Source organism: Hippopotamus amphibius, chromosome 7, assembly GCF_030028045.1.
Source record: "Hippopotamus amphibius kiboko isolate mHipAmp2 chromosome 7, mHipAmp2.hap2, whole genome shotgun sequence".
NCBI lineage: Eukaryota > Metazoa > Chordata > Mammalia > Artiodactyla > Hippopotamidae > Hippopotamus > Hippopotamus amphibius.
In genome coordinates this window covers 117,494,842-117,506,617 of record NC_080192.1, presented here as the reverse complement: position 1 = coordinate 117,506,617, position 11,776 = coordinate 117,494,842, and the positions used below count along the sequence as shown (strand labels likewise).

The 11,776-nt window shown below is 34.9% G+C and overlaps 1 protein-coding gene across 10 annotated transcripts in view; it reads right to left on the bottom strand.

Moving 5' to 3' along the window:
• Window positions 1-2,548: 2,548 nt before the first annotated feature.
• Window positions 2,549-11,776, bottom strand: part of MAP4K3 (mitogen-activated protein kinase kinase kinase kinase 3) — a 159,866-nt gene continuing 150,638 nt past the window's right edge. For 3 of the 10 annotated variants that reach the window (XM_057742255.1, XM_057742260.1, XM_057742259.1), the window contains 5 exons: window positions 10,570-10,638; window positions 10,393-10,485; window positions 7,158-7,228; window positions 4,771-4,826; window positions 2,551-4,096 (listed from right to left, as the gene is read on the bottom strand). In XM_057742255.1, the coding sequence (XP_057598238.1) occupies window positions 4,009-4,096; window positions 4,771-4,826; window positions 7,158-7,228; window positions 10,393-10,485; window positions 10,570-10,638 (377 nt within the window). In that variant the 3' untranslated portion in view covers window positions 2,551-4,008. Of the gene's footprint in view, window positions 4,097-4,770; window positions 4,827-6,867; window positions 6,916-7,157; window positions 7,254-10,392; window positions 10,486-10,569; window positions 10,639-11,776 lie in introns of all 10 variants that reach the window. The other 7 variants (XM_057742256.1, XM_057742258.1, XR_009054743.1 and 4 more) reach the window with 6 other exon arrangements.

Sequence of the window (11,776 nt, the reverse complement as noted above, 5' to 3'; positions counted from 1 at the left end):
TGTTACTCTGCTCCACACACGCTAAGCTCAGCTGCATTTAATGCCACGATTCCTTGAACAAGCAGCATTGTTGCATATGCCTTGGTCCGGCCTACAGCTCCCTGATTTTTTTCTGCACTTGATAAACTCTCATCTATCAAAAACTTGGTTTATATATAACGTTCTACACAAAGGCTTTCCTTTTCCCAAAGCAGAATTAGGCACAACCTTTTCATCGTTCTTTAGATCTATCTTTATTCATCTAAGTGTGCTCCTGGAATACTGGGGAACGATGATTTTCCATCTTTTCCCCAAGTGCCAGTAAAGCACCTGAATCCACTGTAAATGATCAATGTATGTTGGTTAATTATCTCTCAAGAGTAAACTAAAAGAAAGTCTTTGTAATGAGTTTTGACTAGATGTATTTCATAAGCTTTAACTGTAAAATTAATTATATGCAAATCCTTTTATTTTTATATAAAACACTTTGAATAAGGAAAATCTTTTTTGATAAAGTGCAAAATTAAGACAGAAAGTTAATTTCTCTTGCTGCAAAGAGACAGTGAAAATCTGAATTTAAAATCCAATTCCTGGATAAAATAAGTCTAACTTCAGGGCAGAAATGCTGAAGTATATCTTAGAGGGTAGTGGATATACTGCATATATTCTGTGTAGTACATAGTTTAGCATAGTAAAGAGTATACACTTAAAAAATTTTTTTTTGATGTGGGCCATTTTTAAAGTCCTTATTGAATTTGTTACAATAGTGCTTCTGTTTTATGTTTTTTTGGTTTTTTGGCCGAGGCATCTGGGATCTTAGCTCCCCGACCAGGGATCAAACCCACAGCCCCTATACTGGAAGGCAAAGTCTTAACCACTGGACTGCCAGGCAAGTCCCAAAAGTATACACGTTGAACTAAGTGCCTAGGTTCAAATCCTAGCTCAACTACTTCCCAGCTATATTCTTGGGCAAGCTATTTAATCTTTCTGTGCCTTAGTTTCTTCATCTGTAAAGTGGCGTTAATCATACCTACCTCATTGGGCTGTTCGGGGGCTTCAGTGGGAGAATCCACATTAAAGCATATGGAACAGCACAAACACCTGCATCGGGCATTACTATTATAGTATTCCCTCATGTAATACTCCTAGGTGTTTACCCATTATTTTGCATAGCACACTTTTGTCTTTCTTCTAGAAATGGTGAAGAGTGATACCTGTCTTTTATTTCCCAGTCTCTGCTGAAATTGGGGACATACTAGCAAGATGAATGATGCCAATAAGGCCCAGAAACAACTGATCTCATTCTTCTCAACACCAACGTCTAAGAAACTAGCTAACAAGATAGACGGCTTTGGACTTCAATGAAGATGAAACAGATCTTTTTCAACATTTCAGTTAATGGCTCTCTTCCTTTTGAGTGAATAAAGACCCTCCATCAAAAGTTAGTGGGTGGAGCCCCCAAATTTGCATTCATAAGTGTCATCAAAGATTATTCTTTCTGAGGCAAGTGATACTTGGATCACACTCAGAAACACCGATTTAAATTCAATGTCGGGCCAGTGGTTCTCATGAAGAGCTGCATATCAGAATCATTTGTACAACTTTATAAACATCAGTCTGCTCAAAGACTGATTCCAGGGGTCTGTAGTTTTAAAAAGCCCATGTGTAACATACAACCAGTTGTATACCTTATCTTCTGGAAATATTCTAAAATGCTTGACAGTTAAAGGTGAAGGTTAAAATTTTTTGAGATGTGACCCTTTATATAATTTATGACTTGGAAACTAGAAAAAACTGTGGCCCAGAAAAAGGATCAACAACCTTGTCAACACATGCCAAGGACAGAATATTGATTTCTTGAACACCTTTCCCATGAGTCTGTTTTTCAACAAACTGATGATAACGTTACACTGATAACGATGTGTTTTTTAAACAGTTATTATTCAGTTACTAAGGCTAAGATCAGTCACAATGTATTTGGGCAGAATGACAAATGTACACAACTGCTATGATTATTAACATCTGTATGATTCAGAAGTCACACTTTTAGATAAGGAAACTGTTCTGGAGTAAATTACCCGAGGTCACAACAACAGGCAGGAGCATTAACAAGAGTGGAAATGTCACCTCCTGATCCCAACCCAATTCTTCCCACATATAATCTTCCCCTCCTTGCCTCCAGAGTTGCATTCTCCCTTCCTCTCTCTAACCCAGGAGTAGGTAAACTCTTTCTATAACGTGTCAGATAGTAAATAGTTTAGGCTCTGGCAGTAAAATAGTTTTGGAAAACTGTATTTTTTTGCAAAAGCAGCTATAGACAACATGTAAATGAATTTGTTCCAAAAAAATTCATTTATAAAAATAGGCATTAATAAGCAGGATTGGGCTGAGGAATGCAGTTTGCCGGCCCCTGCTCTAACCAAAAGATTATGAATGTTTCATTGCTTTTCCTGATCAGGAAGTTGAAGATTCTACAAAAGATGCCCTTTTCACAAGTGTGGGAATATTACTCCTTTATGAAACTGAGATGACAGATCAAATAAAAATATCAAGATCTGAAGGATCAGAATGGTTACTTAAGGATTTAATGTAGAATAATTAAAAAAACTTTTCCTCCTTAATATGTTTTAGTCTTACTATATACAGATTAAGCCAGATGACAAGCTACTATGCAACAGCATGTTAAAAAACATGTTTATTTTACACTATGTACAATCAGGAACATATTTAAAAGCACTGTCAATTAAAATAAATGAAGACCATAAATCACAATTTAGTTTGTTCTTTGTGTATATACTCACATTAAAATATAAAGAACATATACCAAAAAAGAGCCAAAAGTGTGCATTTTTCTAAAACTTGGTATATACATATTACACTGGAAAAAAGCAATCAAAAATGACTTTAACCAAAACTAAGTTCCTGTGATGTGTAGTAACCATTATACTGTTTATATGAGGTAGTAACTAAATTATTTTGGCCAAGTGTTAAAACTCTACATCAAAAGAAACAGGGAAATGATCATACAATAAGGCCAACAAAAGTAAAAATTCCACTAGAAATTTGAACCACTTCACTCTATGGAATGTTATATATTTCTTCAAAGTGATTATATGAAATGTTTAGTGTGGACTCTTTAATAATGCTAACTTATACTTTGTGCATACTGTAATTCAGACAACTGCAGTGCTACATCACGGTACCGCTATTCTGTGATTCAAAAAGTTTTTCAAAGGTATTGTTTTTCAGCACAGACAAGCAATCTTACAGGATTCTGCTGAAATATAAAAAGACCAGTTACTACAACAGGGGGTTAATTGGTTTGTTTCACACAGAAAACAATCCAAACACATTTAAAAAAGATGTTGTGGAGCCAAATGCATATCAACAATGTCACAGCTTACTTTTGTGACTTAATACATCACATATCAATACTCTGTGCAAATATAAACACACCAGTGTACTTGCATTAAAATTAAAAACAAGATTATAAAATGATTACAGCCTCCATTACAATTTTGAAAGTTACAAGATTTATCTTCATATTACTAAATTACATATAATAAAAATACAATAGTGTTAAATGTACGGTTTCATTGCCAGCATCCCATTTTGTAATATAGCCACACCCAAGGATATACTAAAGGATTCTTAAAATATTAATCCCAACTGCATTTTCATCAACATTTACATCTGTACAGATAAGACACTTACTTGTACATCTCATAAAGGTACATTATCTACATAAATTCTTAGTGTATGTCTTCAGCAATATGAAGTTTCACAGAAAAATACTGCCTATATGTACAAAGATTACATAACAATGAATTAAGCACTTGTGTGGTTCAATATGCTAAATATATCCATACCACTTAAAACAAAAAATTTTCCCATCTTGTCTCATGCCACAATAAATTACAAGTAACTGAAGCCAGGTAACTGCAGCTTTTGTACAGCTTCAAGCATCCGTTAATGTTGCAGTGGTAGTGTTCTTTCTTTCTATAGTTAACTGTCAAAGCACAACATTTCTCAGTAACTGTTTTCATGACCCGCCAGGATGTATAAATTGCTATTTGCTGTGGGGTTATCGGTTGGCCTACTTTCCAAAACCACGACCCTAAAATAAGAAACAAACAAAAAACATATAACAAAACAAAGTTATTCTTGAAAACTAATGTTAGCAGAAAATTCTTTCACTGCTTCTTCATTATATGCCTCTAATAAGTACTGCTTATTTGATATGTGGGCAGAAATCATTTGCAAATCACTATGATTAAAGAGTCAGTTCCAGCTCTGGGAAGTAATTTTGCTGCCTCCCACCTCCCACCTCTAAGCCAGTGTTGTTCTAAGAGTCAGAGGGGTGAAAACCTGTACTAGGAGTAAGTTGGGGGAACTTAGTTCTTATTATGAATTCTAAAAGCAATCTGTAGTTCAAGAATCAGAAAGTAAATCAAACTAGAACTCCAAATTCTGTTTGGTACTGAAACTGGAAACTTTTTTGTTTGTTAGCAATATGGTATCTCCTCTTTCTTGTGCTGTAAATTATACTTTAGATGTTATGTTTAATGCAAAAGTAGTACTGACAGATCTATATATTCCTGGTGCTTGGAAGATCAGGCACATTCTCAAAGGCTTCATAACTTTCTGACCTGTGAATTCCTATATTACTAAAAATATAATGTTGAATATATTACTGTAGAAATTTCAATTCTCTTGAAAAAGAAACCAGTTTCATGTTGGATTTATAAAACATGTTTGGAACTGTGTATTTAATACAACCCCTTTTCATACCTGTCAGATCCAAGCAGTCTGAAAATTCTTGTGCTATCTGAAATTTCTTGTGTTACCTGTTCAATTAAAATACCAATTTAATTTCTGAAATGAAAGGCACAGAATTTTATATGGACATTTAACTTATAACTCTACAGAAAAGAAACATAATTCCTAAGATGGAAATAGATCCCTGTATGACTGTTAACTTAAGTCAGTACATAGAGACATCCATTTTGTTAGTCTAGGAAAAATGTGGCTAATTTTGAATTAATCATAAAACATGAGAGTAGTAAACCATTTGTTTGGTATATAGACTTCAAGGGAAAAATTTAAAATTAAAAGCAAAGCACCTAAGTCCATTGTATTTATCAGAAATCTCTTGTCAGTTACCTTAATGCTAATAGCCAGGCTCTTACAGCAGTAAGCCACTTAGGTCTGGTCCTTTCACTTAAAAGGCTGCAGTGTAGTATGATGGGACAAACTCATGGCTCCAGTTTAAATCCCAGTTCTCCCACTTAGTAGCTATGACAATTGTGCCAAGATATGTAATTTGTTGGAAATGGTTTTACCTTCTACAAAATGGGACAGACAGTGTCTACCTTGCAGTGGTATCTTTCAATATTCTTATAAGTATTACTGGGTATAATGCCTAGCTAAGGACATGAATGCTCAGTAGATAATTTTCTTTCCCATTTCTTTCCCAGTCTCCTGAAATAATATTTTCTAATGGCATATGTCCTTTAAGAAGTCCTCAGTTTGACCAATTACCAGTTGGGGAGTTAAGACTAAGTCTATAGGAGAAAGAAATCCATTGTTTATTGCTTACTGAATGCAAAACATTCCCAATTATAATGGCAGTAGCTTCTCCCCCAAATTTGGTAGGCTGAAAAAACAATTTGATTTTGAAACTGAAATTATTCTACAAACAACAGTCAGTGACTCTTGACTTCTTTTGTAACTCAGCGCACCTGAAGGATACAACATGCTCACTTCAATAGTCATGGTTCATCATCATGGTCTTCAATGTATTCAGTATTTGGGCATTTGCCTACTTGAGGGACACACCATGTTTGGAGGGGCTGTATTTTCGTAAGGGCCGCCTATGTAGTTTGAAAAAGCCCCTCAGGTAATTGTTTGGGCAAACTATCTTTTTTAAAACCATTCTCTTGTATCCTGCCTATGATGCCTGTCTTTCTCCGCCTGGTGTTTATTACCTATTGACTATTCCTACCTCCAGGCTCCACTCCCTCAGGTGATTTAAAAAAAATCTTTCTGAGAGATGAGCCTTCTTATGGGAATTACTCCTAGAAACACAGTGGCAACTACCTTTCTTGAATACTTACTATAGGCCAGGCATTATGCCAAGCACATTATATATTTCCTTTTGTTTAATATTAGCAACCCTATGAAGTGAGTACTATGCTGTTATCCTCAATTTGCAGATGAAAAAACACAGGAAAAGAGAAGTTAAGTGATATGTCAAGGTCACATAGTTACTGAAGAGCAGAGTTGAGATTGAACCCAGGTGTCTCCTCTGGAGCCCATGCTCATGATCACTCTGCTGTACTGTTTACTGGTTAGAAGAAATGCTCTGATCTTAATGAAGGATAGTTGAAAACACAAGTGAGCTATTTTCTTGCTTGAGGCACCTAACATTTTCCCTTCCCTCCAATGCTCAAGTGAAAGTTATACTATTGAGACTGGCCCGGGTTTACTAAAAGAACTTAGGATGATTTTACTCGCCTGGAATATTCTAGTGGGCAAGTACCAAGTCTTATTATTATTTTTTTTTTAAAGTACCAAGTCTTGTTCATGTTTATAACCTCAGCACTTTCTGGAGTAAATGATGAACTGAATTGAATATGTCATATGACTTGGAGTTAAATTATTCCTGGAGTTAAATTAAGGTAGAAAGGACTAAGGAGATAAGGATACGAGAAATAGGAGGCAAGGTGGCTTCAAGAGAAATGTGGAACCCTTTACTTATAGCCTGCATGGTCATTATTTCTGAAATACAAAGTAGAAGAGGTGCTTCAAGACAGAGAGAGCCCGCATCAGCACTCTTGTTCCAGGTGACAGTCTGGGAAAGTTGAAAGAAAATCAGAGTTGGCTCACTTTTAGCAGTATTTAGGAAGTTCTTGTTCTGAATATAAGGGTGATTATCTGGAAGGACATAAAATATGCACTGAAGTTGTTTGACCGAATGGACAGAGAGAGGTGGCTGTAAAGTATGCACTATTAATTTTATCACTAGACTGAATACAGAAAATATCAATAAAATTAGCAAATCAAGCATTACTTGCATCAATCAGGAATTTTCCAAAGTTAAAGAAAATTGTGTGATGTAGAATTTGATAATGACTCATGCCTATTTAATGGACATAACTTTTTAAAAGATTACTTACCTCATTAGATCTAAAACTTCTACCTTGCATTCCATGTTTCCAGAAAGCTAGCACACTGTCTTGTAGGCAAACTAGCAGGCAAGAACAGCTCAGTTACTGTTAATAGTACAAAAGTTCAACTGATAAGCATCGTTTCATCCCTCTTTCTACCTTGCATAGCAATATTTCAATTAATAACTAATGTCAGTCATTCCATATTTATAATGGCATCTTTACCATACCACAAAGAACTACACAGTATAAACTATACAGCATAAATACTATACAGAACTGACTCATCTTTTTGACAAGAAAAAGAAAATTCACTGAAAATATTTTTTGCTATAGAAATTTGTTTTGATAAAATATTTCAAACATATAGAAAAATATGAGAATAGCCTAAAAACACATGTATCTACCATTCAACTCTTAAATCCTAACATTTTGCCATATTTGCTGTCTGTGTTTTTTTTTGGGGGGTGGGGGGGAGGCTGTGTTGGGTCTTTGCTGCTGCACACGGGCTTTCTCTGGTTGTGGAGAGCTTCAGTAGTTGCAGCACGTGGGCTCAGTAGTTGTGGTGCATGGGCTTAGATGCTCCATGGCATGTCCAATCTGTGTCCCCTGCACTGGCAGGTGGATTCTTAACCACTGTGCCACCATGGAAGTCCTGCTTTCTGTTTTAAATAAAAATGAATACAGCCAGCATCCCTATAAACTCCTACTCTAGTGGCATTCCAACCTTTCCTTCCTCCCTGAGATAACCACTGTTATGTATTTGGTATTTGTTGCTCTCATGCATGTTTTTACTATTACAACACAGTAAGTTCACATTATCAGTGTAAACTTTATATTGGATGTTTCCAACTTTCATACGTTTGGTATGCTGAACCAAATGATGTTTCTAATTTTTTTGTTACAAACAATGCTGCAATTAACTTTCTTGTACCTCTTCTTAAATACATGTGCAAAATTTTCTCTGGGGTGGACACCTAGAAATAGAATTACTGAGATACAGACATATGTGCCTTGTAAAAATTCTAGTTTTGCTTTCCATATTTCCATATTTAATACATATTTTTGTGTGTACTCAGTGAGGAAAAAATCTGATTTTTGTTTCCTGCAGATGACCAATTGTACTAGCATCATTTGTTGAAAAGGACATCATTTCCCCACTGACATATGATATAAATTTCCAATTACATGTAGGTCTACTCCTGAGCCTTCTCTTCTGTTCCACTCTTCTATTTATCTGTGTTGACCCCACACTGTCTTAGTCACTATGGCTTCACAGAAAATTTCAATATCAAGTAGGGCAAGTATTCGTCAAAATTTATTTTACTGTTCTTGGCCTTTAGCTTTTCCATATGAATTTTAAGATCAGCTTATCAAGTGGCACAAAATACCATACTGGGATTTTTATTGCAAATGCACTGAAGGTGTGGATTACTTTGTGAAGAACTGACATCTTTCCCATATTCAGTCTTTCTATCCATGGACACAGTGTAGTTCATTTGCTCAAATCTTCTTTTATGCTTTTAAACAATAATTTGGGATTTCCTAGACAATGGTCTTAAATACGTCTCATTACATTTATTCCTACATGTCTCACTGGCATATCAGAAAGCTATCCATCTGTGTTACTCATACCTGGCAACTCTGAATTTTCTTATTGGTTCTAATAGTGTAGAGTTGTATATTCCAGTAGATAATCATACCACCAGTAAAAAAGGATTTTCTACTTATTTCTTTCTAATCCTCATAGTTTCCTTTTCATAGTCTAATAAGACTATGTTGAAACGTGATGACAGCAAACATCCTTATCTCATTCTCCAACTTCATGGGAATGAGTTTAACCATTAAACACGATATTTTTAATAGGCTTTGCTAGATGAAGGACATTTCCTTCTACTCCTAATTTCTAAAAAGTTATTTTTAAAAATCATGAATGACTTAGATTTCACTTAATGCTTTTTGCGCATTGACTGAAGAGTTACATAACTTTTTGCTTTTGATCTTTAATGTGCTATATTACATAAATAAATTTTCTGATGCTGAACTATCTTTACTTTTCTGAAGTAAAGTCTACTAGTTGATGATATGGAATTCTATTTGCTAGTATTTTATATAGATTTTCCAAAATCTATTTTCATAAGATTGGGTAATTTTGTTTTCCGTATATTTTAATTGATTTTAGTATCAGTAGTGTTAAACATTGACTTACTCTGCATTCCTCCTTTTTCTACAATCTGAAGTAGTTTGTATAGGACAGGGACTATATTCCTTCTTTTAAGGGAGGGTAAAAATCTCCTATAAAACCACGAGGCCTCACGTGGGGAGAGTCTTGATGAGTAGGCACGTCAAACAACAGGCCTGACTCTGGTTCCCCATCTCCTATGGGATACTGTTAGTCTTCTTTCCCACTGAGGAACGCACGCAAGTTTAAATTTCTGTTCTTTGTCTTCTTTTTTGACCTGGCTACGTGTTTTTAAGTATGGATTCCATTTTAACATCTTGAGTAGACGTCCCTCAAAACTGACTTCTTATCATTAGTGTTTGCTTGTTGGGAGAGAGGCATTCTAATTGGGAGAAAGAGTAAAAATAGCACCAAGAATAAGACAAATGGACCATCTGCCCTTGGCCACACCTTCTGCCAATGCATATACATGCAAGTATTTTTCCTGATAAAGGACACCAGAAAAACTGTGTACAGCTAAATTAACTGTCATTCATTTTCTTTAGCATTATCTCTATTATGATCATTTTACCTTATTTTTCCTAAATATAATCATTTTAGAATACTGATTCTGTAAGAAATCCTTTTTCAGAAAAAAACTTACTAAGCAAAATGATGGCATGAAGGAAATTCCATACACTTACAGACCTCTGATCAGTAGATGCAACAGCAAAAATACTAGGCTACACTGAGTACTAAATTTTGCTACTTATAGGGAAACTCTATAGGAGTCTGGAGAAAATGGAAATTTATAACTAGGTTGGGAATAATGATATTTATTTATTCTGAAAGTGCCAGATCTGTAGGGAAGATAACATTATTTACAGATTATGTCACAGTTGTTAAACTATTTTAGAGAATGTGTAAAAGCAAAGACTGATATTCACCTCATATTCACTGTATACTATATTTTAAAAAAATGAGCCCTTAGTAATGTATTTTTATAATTTCAAATACTTACCAGATAAATTATTTTAAGCAGTTCATAATACAATCAAAAAGAAACATAAAACTCTGGCTTACCTATTGATTCAATCTGGAAATCAAAGGTGAGTTCTGATGATAATTTTCTGCTAGATTTTAATCTTCCTTGGAGATTTACTATTTTTATACAACCTAGAAAGAAAGACAAAAAAGTCCCTCAGAAGCTAAGATTAAAAAAAACTCATTAAGATAAGATATTCATAAACAAAAACTTACAGTCCAAGCATACAAGAATGGTATCTCTTTCCAGTTGGGTTACGTGAGTAACACTTGTCTGTGGGGTATCTACAACACAAACAAACTTGGTAAAACTTACAGAAAACAGTAATATTTAAAGCATAGAGATATAAAAAAAAAGAATTCTGAACATCACTGAATTTGACATGGATGTATATTTTTAACTGTATACATGTAGTGGTTAAGCCAGGTGGCTCAGATTTAAAATCTGATGCAAGAGCTAAACAAAGTGAGTGCTTACTGGAGGTTTAGCTATTGCCATTCAGGATTTTATTCATATGTGAAATCAGGAATCTAATCTCCTGTGTTATGGCAATGATTAATTTCTGATTTTAAGCTTAGAAGGCCAGGGGCTGTGCTTTGTACATCATTATACATGGTGCCTACCACATGCAATAAATATTTACTGAATGAATGAACCAGAGAGTCAAACAAGTAACTTTGAATACAAATGAGTTAGAAAAACACAAGTATTTTGAGAAGTATGAAGCACCATAAAAATGCATAGAGGCATTATTTTTATAATAATGATTCAACAAGGTTTTTACAAACTGAAAATGTTTAAATGACTTAGTTTTCTACGAAGCAAAAAGTAGGATATCCCAAGCTTTGTATGAATATTAAAACTGAAATTGCTGAGCTATAGGCCTTTGTTTATGGAGAGTGGGTCTGATCCAAAGTCTAGAGTGCCTGTTTTCTACTTCCCACAGTACTTAGAATCTTAATAAATCCAAGGACTGCTGTATTTCAGACTTTCACATGTATTTTACATCTGGTACTTCTGTAACTAACCAGAGTTGGAAGGCTATGGAATAGGCCTCCTGTAAATCAGCCAACTGGATCTTTGTAACTCTTACACACTTGGTGAAAATTAGTCAAGAAGCCAGTCTAGCATTACTAGATAGAAAGCCAGGAAAATGAGATTTATAAATTGCTTATAACAATTAATTCAAGAACACTGGAATCATCTGGAGATCTACTGATGCCCAGCTGCCATCCCCCGATACTCTTATTTAATCAGGGGTGTGGGTGACTTGAGGTATCAAGAGTGCTAGAAGTTTCTCAGGTGGATTCTAATGCACACCAGAGTTTAGGAAACCACTAGCTTATAATTTCAGCTGATTCAAAACCCTAAACATACTTTCTCTTACCCTGTCTCATTATCTCAAGACCAGAGATGAACTAT